The 12,525-nt window shown below is 49.1% G+C and overlaps 1 protein-coding gene across 1 annotated transcript; it reads left to right on the top strand.

Moving 5' to 3' along the window:
* Positions 1-1,277: 1,277 nt before the first annotated feature.
* On the top strand, positions 1,278-12,525 carry e2f1 (E2F transcription factor 1; the record flags this gene model as incomplete). The annotated part of the gene is made up of 7 exons (XM_080014549.1): positions 1,278-1,538; positions 4,168-4,270; positions 4,956-5,175; positions 7,256-7,408; positions 8,009-8,123; positions 8,656-8,941; positions 12,284-12,525. 7 exons carry the CDS (start codon positions 1,278-1,280, stop codon positions 12,523-12,525), a joined length of 1,380 nt encoding a protein of 459 aa, XP_079870675.1.

The following is a 12,525-nucleotide window of genomic DNA, read 5'->3' as shown; positions in this document are numbered from 1 at the left end:
CGCCCCCGGGGGGGCTGCGCCTCTCGGCCAATGGGCGTCCCGGGATTTGTGCACGCGGTGGTTTCGCGGCAAAAAAGATTTCGCGCGAAAAAAAACCCCCCAAAAAAAAACAAAAAAACAAAAAAAAAAAAAAAAGAGAAAGCCCCTCGACCAGCCCTTGTTCCGATCAGCTGGAGACCAGCACAACAACAACAGCCGACCGAGGGACCGAGGGGTCGGGGCGGCCGCGGCGGACGCACCAGAGCCGGGGAACGGGACTGCGCGGCCGTCGGGTCGGACAATGTGCGTTTATTTCCCGGGCGTTCCTCCTTTGCGCGAGTGTTCCCGCGCCGCTTCCTGGGGGTCGGAGGACTCCGGATCGAGTTCCAGACTCCGGCCGGTGACCCCTCTAGCATGCTAACCCGCCCCGCGTTCCTAGTTTGCACCGATGCGTGCGTGGGTTACCCTGGCCCGGGCCCGGGAGTCGCCGCTTCTCAACACCCGCGCCGGCGGGTCGCGTTCGGCAGCGGATCTGTTATTTCGGGAGCGATTTGAAAGTTTTGACCCGTCGCGTCGTCGCCGCCGCCGCCGCCGCCGTCGCCGTCGCCGCGTTTAACCCCCAGCGTCACCCCTCTCCCCTCCGACCGCGATGCACGCACCGGTGTCCCCCGCCCGCAGCGGGCGAAGCGGCGGATCGGGTATTTGCTGACCGCGGCGTTCTGCGGTTCTTGTATTAGCGTTAGCTTAGCTAGCTCGCGGGGCGGCTGGTGGAGCGGTCAGGCCTCGCCGCCGTTCGCCGCGTTGACGTTTCAAAAGCTTAAAATAAAAATAACAAATAAAAGCGGAGGATGGGAACGGGGGATTAGTTCGCCGGGTTCCGAGTCCAGACGTGGGCAGCCGTCGAGTCGGCTCTGCGCGGACGTCGGGTTCGAGTCGCCGGGGTCTCTGGGCTGCGATCGCCGGCGGGTCACCCGGGTGAAGTTGTTTGTTTGTTTGGTGTGTTTTTGTTGTTGTTATTGCCGCGTCGTTGTTTTAAACCGGCGCGATACAGCGGAACCGCGGCTGCGACCAAACTTGCGCAGAACCTCCGAGTCGTAGTCGTAGTCGTCCCCCCCACCTCCCTCCCTCCCTCGCACCGAGTGGAGGTTCTGATCCAGATCCGGCTCCAACCCTCCAGTGTCGGTGTCAGTTTGAGGGACCACGACCCCCCCCCCCCCTCGTCCCCACCCCTTCCCCCCACCCCCCGTGAGGCTCGGGTCCCCTGCAGCGGGGGGCCGCGCCGTGGGACCGACCCTGCCATGTCAGATCGGGCTCTGATCACGGGCCACACGTCGGAGGATCTTCTGGCCGACTTCGAGACGCTGCTCAACTCCGGCAGCATCGAGCTGAGCGACGACCGCCACCAGATCGTGATCATCTCCAGTCCCGCCGCCGACGTGGGGCTGCACACGGCCGTGGCGCCCACCAGCACCGGGGAGATCCTGCTGTTCGCCACGCCGCAGGGGCCCGTGGATGTCGGGGTCCAGGACAAGAGGCGGCCGGCCCTGGGGAGACCTCCGGTGAGGGGTGGTGGGATGATGGCTGGAGGGGATGTAGGCTTTTGGGCTGTGATGGGAAGAGAGTGTTATCACTGTCGAATTCCATTAATCTTTCTGCCACCAGGGTTTTTTTTTTGTTTTTTTTTTTACCGGGGCCTTGAGGTGCTAGAATTTCATCCTCAGAAATGTAGGTTCTGGAATACCTTGAAAATAGCCCCCTTTTGTGCTGAAGTGCTTGAAAGGTCCTTGAAAAAAACGCCATCATTAAAAACCTATGATATCCCCCTTATGTATTAGTAGATGACAATGACTTTTGATGAGATATATATATATATATATATATATATATATATATATACAAACAAATAATAGACAGACTAAATTCATATTTTAATTAATAAAGATCATGTTGAGTATTGATTCTACTTGGTTTGCGTAAAGCCCTTGAAAATGGGGGGGGGGGGGGGGTAATGCTTATAAAAGTAGAAAGTGAAATTTAATTTTGTAATGCCAGAATGAACTCTGTACTCCTTTCTACTACAATCCATACTGTCACCACCTGTTGCTCTATATCTTGCTTTCCGGCCACGCCCGGCGGCCCCACAGTGGTTGGTGTCACCCAGTGCACAGTGATTTGAATATGTGACGGTATTCTCCTTATCCACATGTTGGCGGTAGTATCCATGGCTCTGAGTGAGTGACTGAGAAAGACTCCCTGTTACAGGAGTGCAGGATTTCCAAGTAGAGTTCACCAACAAAAATCCAGTTTTTACCTAATTCAGTCCCACAGCAACGCCAAGACGTGAGTGACGCGGCACGGGGCGTGCAGGGCTCGTTTTGTTCAAATGGAAAACGGAGGAAAATAAATACATCTGTTTATTTGTTTTGATTGGCGAAACTGGACAGGAATGTGGTGCAGAGATCGCTTCCTCTCCATTATGCATTTTGTGTCAATATGCTCTGTAGTTAATAGTATACACCGAGCAGCCCCAACAATAAAAGCACTGACAGGTCAAGTTCATAACATTGCTCATCTGGGTCCCGATGGCACCGGTCAAGCGGTGGGATACATTAGGCAGCAAGTGACAAGCGTAAGGATCTGAGCTGCTTTGACAAGGATCAAATTGTTATAGGCTAGACGACTGGGTCGGAGCATCTCCAACACGACAGGTCTTGTGAGGCGTTCCCGGTATGCAGTGGTCAAAAGTGGTCCAAGGAAGGACAACCGCTGAACTGGCGACATGCTCATTGATGCACGCGGGGAGCGAAGTCCAGCCCGTCTGGTCCAAACCCACAGAAGAGCTACTGTAGAACAAATTGGTGAAAACGGTTAATGCTGCTTTGATAGAAAGGTGTCAGAACATAGTGCATCACAGCTTGGAGTCCATGCCTCGACGGGTCAGAGCTCAGCGCAACGGGTTGTTATAAGTAGCTACAGGGATTTATATTTTTTAATAAATACATTTCTGCTGTAACACTGCACAAAGATTTTATATGCAGTCATTTTGGTGTCACCCCCACTGATGGTGACACCCTGTGCGGTTGCGCCCTCCTTGTGATGGCAATGGCCACGCCCTATTTTTATGTATTTTTTTTTACTTTCAATTTCATTTTCCCGACATTATGTTTAATGCTTTCTTGTTTGTGTGCATTGTTTGTTTGGCTGTTTTCCATTGTACCTTTAGGCAAAGCAGGTTTATTTTAAATAGTATATTGATATCATATACAAGGGCAATTCAAAGTGCTTAACATAAGGTGTAGAATGCATTATATAGATGTAAAGAAGGATAAAAGCATAGAAATAAAAGACTAAAAGCAGATACTAAACATAATAATAAAAAAAAAATAAAACCATGGAGATAACAGTTAAATTTCATATAAATTAATTACTCTTAAATGTTCTGAATCACTTTCAGTCTGTTACTGCACATTTGTGAGTTTAGCCAAATCGTTTCTAAAGTTTTACCTTATCTTATTCTGTTCTAGAGGTTCAAAAATTAGAAGATATTAAGGAGGGATGTCAAAATATTTTTTCTTAAAAAAAATTAATACAAAAAGTGTTATTAACCATAAAACCTGCATTTAATCCCATCTTAAAAGTTTGCAAATACTCTTGCATTGTTGCTGTGCTTCAAACCCCCAAAAAACCTTTGCAGAACTGCAATGAATACTCAAAAATGGCCATCCGGGTTAAATTGCTTCACAGGCAAAACAATGGAGAATAAAATAGAATGAAAAGTCAAGTTAAAATAAAAAGTAAAATATACACAAATAGAAGAGAAATACAAAACAAATTGCTGGATATCAACAGAATATACAAATGCAATAGTATGGCTGTATAGGGTATACATTTCAAATATTTACTATTACTATGTACTAGTTAGCTCATCACAATATGTGAATAAAATAAAAGACAAAGTACAAAATCTGATTTAAATATACATTTATCAGCCATGGGTCAGCTTTTTATTCGGACTTTCTATTGATCATCGCTTATCTCTGCAAACCCTACGGGAAGCTAAGAGGTCATTTTAAACTGTCATTTTTAAAAACGGAAATAAATAATTGTTGTTATTAATGTTATTAATTTAAAATTTTAACTGACTGTTTTGTATGCATTCTTCCTGTGTGTTGTTTGCCGCCTCTTCAGGTGAAGCGGAAGCTCGACCTGGACAGCGACCACCAGTATGTCAGCACCACCAGGACGTCCTCCTACGGCAGAGCCCCGCCCTCCACGCCGGCCCCGCCCCGAGGTTACACACACACGCACATCATTCTCTCCTTTCTTTAGGGTTTATTTAGTTAAAAAACATTTTTTTCAGGAAATAACAATTTCAAACAGCCGGCAACAAGTGTAAATAATTATTATTATTATTTTTTAAGTTGAATCAAATGAGATCAATGGAATCCGACTCGGGGCGTTATTGGCGAAGTATGCTTACACATACATTTGTGACTCATTTTACAAACATGTAACATACTGTAAACCACATACTGAAACTTTTTATACGACACCGGATCGTACGTTTCTATGTATGGATGTAGTTATGTATGTGGGCAACAAATGCACAGTACCATTTTTTGCTGTGTGTAGAGCTTGTTGTTTATTTCTTTTTACTGAGCTACTCGTCGATAAACCGACTCTCAAGGGAAGAAAAATCGAAACTTTCATCACAGCGCGTCGTCGTCACTTTCAAAGTGAAACTTGTTCTGATGGCACCAATGGATTTGATGACATAGTGCAGCCTTGCAATTTTGGTCTTGCAACACAAAAAGTAATTTCCATTATTTGCGTGGTGGGGGGAAAAACACTGAACTGGAGATGTATGCATTGACGCTATTGATGGTAACGGTCTGTTATTTTCTCTTCAACACAAACGTACTTCCACGAGTTGCTCTGTCGCCGCTAAATACTCGCCCTTTGACCCCTCCCTCCAGTCCCGCGTAGCGTGACGGAGAAGTCGCGGTACGACACGTCGCTGAACCTGACCACCAAGCGCTTCCTGGACCTGCTGTCCAAGTCCCCCGACGGCGTGGTGGACCTGAACTGGGCCTCGCAGGTGCTGGACGTCCAGAAGAGACGCATCTACGACATCACCAACGTCCTCGAAGGGATCCAGCTCATCTCCAAGAAGTCCAAGAACAACATCCAGTGGCTGTGAGTGTCGGGGTTTATGTTTTTGACCCTTTTATTTTTTATAAATTATTTTATCCCTGTTCTCACATCTGTTACTGTTAGAAAAATGTGATTCATACCTGCCACGTGGGCACGGGGCGGCGCGCGGCCCAAATCATGTCGTCAGGCGCTGGCGCGGCACGAGGGGCGTTCGCTGGAAGAATTTCCTTGGAAGCGATGGGAGATCAGCGTTTTGAAATTCGAGGGGGGGGTCAGGGTCAGGTAGCAGCTTCTCGTGGTGACCAGTCGGGGACGATCAAATTAAATGCTATCAGCCTGATATTCAAGCACCATAAATGCTTCCCTTCTAATCCATGCTTTTAATTGTGACTTGTCTGTGTGTCTGTGTGTGTGTGTGTGTGTGTGTCTGTGTGTGTGGCCGCTGTTATCTGTGTTATAACCTTGCCCGCCGCCCCCACCGTCGTTTTTACTATATGTATTTTTTTTTTAATAGAAAATAATACCTAAATAAGAACATTTAGTTAATTTTTTATTAGTTGTTAGTTGTTAGTAGTTTTGTATTAGTTGCGACATTCATCTATCATTCATCAAAAAAAAAATCAAATTTGTAAAATACTCGGCGTGCTTTCAATTCTTAGTCGGCTGGTGCTGCTTGTGTGCGCAGCAGAGTCTGCTAGTGGTGCCCTCTGTCTCGGTTTTCATAAGCTAAACCTTTATTTGTCCCACAACAGGGAAGTTTTCACAGTTACGGCAGCAAAAAGTCTCAGTTCATAATAATACTAATAATTAATAAAGCTGCAGGCACCAATACACGGGGTCCAGTTTAGTCGTGTCGGGTGCGTTTTAGTTTCCTGGGTTCTTTGGGACGCAGCACGTTTTTCCGACTTTACTTGAACGCAGCATGGGCTCCACCCGGTCTGTCATCTCCTGGATGCTCGTCTCCCGGAGCAACCACTATGAGGTCTACACAGTGCAACCCTCCTGTCTTTAAAACAACCATCTATGTTTGCCTATAAACCTCTCAGAGTTAGAACTCACCGTGTCGTCTGTAGAAATAGAGTTTGAGAACACAAACGCACACAAGGGAAGTGAGGAGGTTGTTCTGGTGAGGGCGGAGTATTAACTGTAGATTGAATTGGAGGTATTGCATTTGAATGCACGCAAAGGAGGCAGCTAACTCGCTCAAAACGGAATAATAAAAATGAAGAAATCGTCGTGCACGATCCAACATCACATCGCAATTCTTACCGGAGCCAGAGCTTACTAGATTGCGGTTCCCTGGGTCACGGTTCATTCAGCAACTTATCTCTATTCTGAAACTTGCGATCAGTCTCATTCCGTCATTTAATGCAGGTATCACATCCGTGTTTGTCTAAGAAAATCTCGAAATTAATGGGAGAACCGGACACGAAAATGAATCTTGAAATAAACAAAGAGAAGGGGTTGTACACGATATAATTGCCCGGGTTGGAGCAATACCGTCGCGTGACCGCTAGGGGGCGTCCGAGTTCAACAAATGGAACGCCGTTTAAGCCCATTTCAAGAGTTTCAGAATGTGAGCGTTCTTGTGAAAATGGCCCATAGACAACAAGCCGGCCATTTGCGGATTCCCTGCTGTCTTTCAACAGCAGGGTGTCCAGGAAACAAGAGAAAAAAGTTGAATGCGTCTGCTCCTGTCTTTTTTGGGCGTCGTCTGGTAATTGTCTTGATCTTTGACGTCTGTTGCGTCAACGTCCCATGGCGTCACAGGAGTTCGGATGAAAAGAAACGTGTCCCCTTTAAAGGTCTCTTCAAAGGTCTCTCATTCCATCTGTGATTCTGTTTGACTGAATTGTGTTGGTAAATATGCATGGGAAGATGGAGACCTAATTACTAATAACACAACTTTTGCTTTTCTTCTGGTTCTTTTACCGCTATCTTGCACTTGTATTTGGTTGAATTAAGAAACGGGCGCTCAGGCCCTTACATTCAAGGTTGCTCCAATGGTCAATGTGTGCTGTGTTTCTTTCTAGCCTCACATGTAAGTGGCTTTGGACAAAAGAATCTGCTAAATGAATACATGTAAATGTAAATATCCCCTCCCCACCACCACCACCACCAGCGGCAACCGCATCGACGGGGCGTCGGCGTCCCACCACCAGGAGCTGCAGAGGGAGGTGCGAAACCTTGCGGAGACCGAGGACGAGCTGGATGAGCTCATCTCCAAGTGCAACCTGCAGCTCCGGTTGCTCACAGAGGACCCCCAGAACAAGCAATATCCTTTTTTCTTTTTTTGTTTTGTTTCATTTTAACGTTGCTATTGTACTTTATATTGTCTCTGATAATGATGATAATTTAGGAATAACCTTTATTTGTATGGTACCTTTCATGCATGACATGCAGCTCAAGTACTTTACATTGATAGAAGGCAATTAAATAGTAACAATAGAAAGCCAACCAGCAAAATGCATTTAATGGGTAAAAATTATACTCATTTTCGATTTGGGTCCTCAATTTAGACTATTCCCCAGTGAATGATTTCATTGAATCATTATTACTCCTTGCAATAGTTCCGGGCCCTTCCAACGGATTCAGGATGATTCCTCTTAGGTTATTTCGTCTTCGTATTTCGCTTAATTCACATATTCAAATTTCACCTCCTTCATCACATGCAGTTAAATCCCAAATTAGTTCAGATGAGGTTGAAGAGCGTGAACAGAGCCGTGTATGTGTATCCATGGACTCTAACCTCTTTCTATTTTCTGATAAATCCGGTCTTCGACCCTCACTGTAGCGTTGGTGAGACATCTACACGTGCCACTCGTTCCCACTCGTTCCCACCCGGTGGAGTTCCTTAACACTCTGCCGCCATCACGCTGGGCTACGTGCGCTGCCAGGACCTCCGGAAGTCGTTTGACTCCCCAGACCAGCTGGTCATGGTGATCAGGGCCCCGCCCGAGACCCAGATGCAGGTCTCCGAACCCAGCGAGGTAGGGCAAGCTCTTTCTGTAACTTATTAGATAAAGGACATTTTTAGCGACTTATCAAATGGTATTTGTTGTTACATTTTTCAACCAAGGACCCCCGTATATGGGAGAAAATAAACCGAGGACACGCTCACGTACTGTACAGCATGTCCCAAAAATTGTTTGATATTCCACCGATTTCTCACACTTCTGCATTGGTAATGTGGAAAAACAAACCCAAATGAAATGCATTGCACTATTTCAAAATAATGAATATAAAATCACTGTATTCAATTCCTATCAATTCAATGAACAAGTAACAATCTATGTGGCTCTTTATGGAAGACAGTTTGTTTTTCTTCTTCTTTTGTTTAACGTGCATTCCGGACGCACACTTTCGTGCATCTTCTTTAAACCCACAAGGTGCAATAGCACACTTTTTAGGAAATATGATTTTCAGACAAGGTGTTGATCCCATTCATAGCTTCACTTTGCCTGGATCAGTTGCTCCCGCAGCCTGTGACGATCTTGTGCTGGCACGTGTGCCGTCTCCCAGGGTTACCAGGTGTCGCTGAAGAGCACAATGGGGCCCATCGACGTCTTCCTCTGCCCAGAGGACAGCTCGGGCGTCTGCAGCCCCGTCACGGGCAGCAGTCCCTCAAAGCCCGACGCCGACCCCACGCTGGCCCTGCCCCTCACGCCGTCCGCCGACCAGACGCGCACCAGGCCCTCGGCGTCGGGCGGCCGCGAGGCGGGTCAGACGTCGCCGGTGTCCACGTCGTCCACGGTGACGGCGGCTTCCCAGCAAGATCCTCCCACCCTGGGGCTGAGTGGGGAAACGGGTACGTCTCAGTCTTTCTACTCTGACCCAGACCGTTTTAATGATATAATACTTTATGAAATACTTTTGCGCTTGGGTGTTACGTTATAGATGTTTATGTTACAAAATTATAAAAAGGGCTGTGGAGCACGCTTCACACTGAATCCGAAAAGTGTCGAAAAGAGTCCGGGTTTTGTGTCACAAAATATGTCAATGGAAATGGGAGCTGTTGTTTTGTTTTTTTTTTTGTTTGTTTTTCTAAAACAACAGCAATTAGTTTTTCGGCTGGATATTTACTAGATGTTTTTCCATGAAAACCTACTTTTGACAGTATAGTGTTTGCAAACTGCGAAGATGAATATATCAGTATAATTCACTTATATAAAAAAAACATTTATCTATAGTGAATATAGTGATGTCTATCATTAACATTAATAACGTCATTATTTTATATACGTGACTTATTTACGTAGTTTTAAGACCAGCAGTATTTGGCTACAGAAGAGGGCAGTAATTCAACATTGCAGTTGGATCTGAGTCACCGCGGGAACACAACAATTGTAACTTTTCCGACGGGAGGATGGAATGTGGTCAGGCGTTCCAGTCGTCACGGTAACCGCCCGTAAACACGGAAGGGACATTCCCCCAGACGGTTGCCGCAGCTACCGCGGGGACGTCGTCATGTGACTGCCGTGCGCTGACGCCACAAAGAAATGTGTCATTGTGGCGTCATAACTCTGCCCCTATAAAGCCGAAGGTTTACCCGCCCGAGAAAACGCTGCCACCAATTTCCGCCAGTGAAGATGAACACCAACGGACGCCTGCTCTACCATAAACTATTCTACAGATTTGGTCCGTCCATGCGGAAAGAGCATTTACCCATGGAATCGGCGGACGACGAGGACGCGCCGGCCCGGGGGGGAGCCAGACCGAAGCGCGCCGTGCGGCCGCCGGCCTGGATGGAGGATTACGACATGAGTCACGCCGCTCAGCCTTGCGACGACTCCCACCCGCCGGAGGGCGAGGGCCCGCCGAGCCCGGCGCTGGGGCCCGACGACAGCCCCCACAGGAAGCCCAAGAAAAAGAAGACGCTGGCTCCCCTACGCGAGGGATATGACCGGACGCCGCCCTACGGGCCGCCGCTGCACGCAGGCTTCGCCGGTTCCCAGACCCTTTATCCGGGCCCGTACCGCCCCAGTGAGCGTATACATGCGGAGCGGCAGGAGCGACCCCCTCCCCCCCTCAGACGCTGCTGGCCCTCGGCGTACGCCGACGAGGACGTGGGCGCGCTCCGGCCCGAGGACACCACGCTGCTTCACGTGCGGCAGGCGGCGCGCCACGACCTGATCGAGCTGTCCGTGGTGCCCGCGGAGTTGAGGGAGATGATAAAGACGGTCGAGGGGATCTACTCCGAATCGTCGCGGTCCACCTCGGGGCAGTCCACGCCCGGCCGCTACCCCAACGCCGACCCGGCGCCGCAGGTTCCGTCCCGGCCGCTGCAAGACCGAGGGGCCACGAGGGAAGAGGAGGAGGAATGGGCGGCGTTGGAAAAGAACTCGAGTAAAAGTAGGGGGACGAAAGTTAATACTCACCATTACAGATGAAAGCTGCGACAAGAAGGTGCTGCAATGAGAAGCAGTCGTCACCGGCCCCAGTATTGGGGCTAAAGAGGCTGTTGTGCGGCGGAGAAAAGGAAATTGTATCGGTGAAAGTTAAGGAAGAAGCGCTACCACGGGAGGTTTTCTATGGATTATATTGCTGTGCTGCGTGTGGGGCTTGATATAATGCGAAGTGGTGTGCCTGGAGACCTGCCACTCGCATATTGCGTATCGTCTCGGAGCCGAGCTTTGCGGGGAACTCCCCTGGTGTGTTGACGCGCGTCTCCGCGATTGGATTTTCCGCACTCGTCATTTGGGAGCTGTGACATCACAACGACGTTATTTTAATTTATTTTTTTCTGACACCACCGACCCTCGCCGTAGCCCCTCAGCTCGATTTGAGATTTAGCGCGCTTGCGGCGCTAAAAGAATGTGGCCCCCGACCACCTCCGAGTGAGGTCCGAGCGGTGGCCCCTCGACGCGTTTACGCTCGTACTTCGAGCTGTCCACTTGTGACCTGATCTCCCAGGACCCGTGTTGACGCCGGGTGTACACTGGGTCAAAGGGGAATGGTCGACGTTAAGTCTACCGTTCGTGACTTTAGAGGGATTGAGTGGCCGGAATGTGCGTGAGGACCCAACCGGAGTGATCATTACCCGCCAATAGGTAGACTTGAACTGGGAGTTAAGAGAAGTGAGGAAAGGCTCACGGGCGGATGGATCTTCAACACCGCTAAATGGGAAGGGCCTCAGGAGCTGTCTGATCAGTTTATGGAGCGGGTAGATGTAAATGAGGATTTAGAAAGGGGAAGTTGGATGATGATGATACCGCAAAATGCCAAAAAAGGTCCCTTGGTGGACTGAGTGTAGGGAAGCCGCGAAGAACCGAAAGTGATGAGGCCCTGGTTACTAAACAACGCTTTGGCCGACTTTGGTTTGTTGATCATTCATAACCAGGGAAGACCCAGCGACTGGTAGAAGAGGGTCAGCTTTTTATAATCCCCGGATTGGGGATATCAAGGAGTTGAGCGTGCGACTCATTAACTCAGTGTCCAAACAGTGGAAACGGCCGCAGTTTCAATGGGATTAGAGTCGTCCGACGAGACCTTAGTGACGTGAGGGGGAACGAACAGGATCGTTTACTGAGGGCCCATCGGGGCCCTGGTTTGCACCGGCAAGAAGCCTTATTGTTGTTAGTAATTATTGGTGTTTTCGTTCAATAATTATACTGTGTATGTAATAAACTGGAGCCGCAACTCACTCACCAGACCAGCCGCGCCACCACCAGCCTCCATGCAATTAATGAATAGGAAAAAAAACAAACACAAAAAACAAAAAGCTTTCATATCCACCCGCTTTTTTATTTCGGCCCAAGCCATCGTTGCTCCCGCTGCGCACATCCGCTGGGCACCGTGGCCACGACGAGCAAGACGTTTTACCGCTGAGGCTCGCCCGGGAACTTCCTGATGGGGAGAAAGCGGGGCGTGGTGTGTGCCAACGAGGGTGCCGGGCGCGCCCGTCCATTTAGAGCCGTTCCGGTACCTCTGCGTACGCACGCGTTTCTCCTCGCAAAACAAAATGTGATGTGATGTGAATATGAATGGGGAACGCCGACCGGGCCGCGTCGCCCGGTCGGCGTCAGGCCGGGCGGTTTCCTGGCGTGTCCCCCTTTCCAGGGTCGGGTCTTACCCTCCAAAGCGACTAGCGAAACGAAAATCAACCCTAATCTGCTTCTGTTACCCCTCCCTGTCTCCCTCGCCGCCACAGAGTCTCTCCTGGGAGGCGACCCCTTCTCCAACCTGGGCGACATGCCCGACTTCGACCTCTCCCCGCTGTCCTCCTCCGACTTCCTGAGCGGCGAGGGCCTCTCCATGCCGCTGGACGGGTTCATCAACCTGTCCCCGCCGCACAGCCACGACTACCACTTCGGCCTGGGCGACCACGAGGGCATCAGCGAACTCTTCGACTGCGACTTTGGGGATCTGACACAGGTTCTGAGAGACAGTTAA

The sequence above is a fragment of the Zeus faber genome (assembly GCF_960531495.2).
Source record: "Zeus faber genome assembly, chromosome: 15".
In the NCBI taxonomy this organism is placed as follows: Eukaryota; Metazoa; Chordata; class Actinopteri; order Zeiformes; family Zeidae; genus Zeus; species Zeus faber.
The sequence above is the reverse complement of the archived record's forward strand: the minus strand, read 5'-3'. Positions and strand labels throughout refer to the sequence as shown.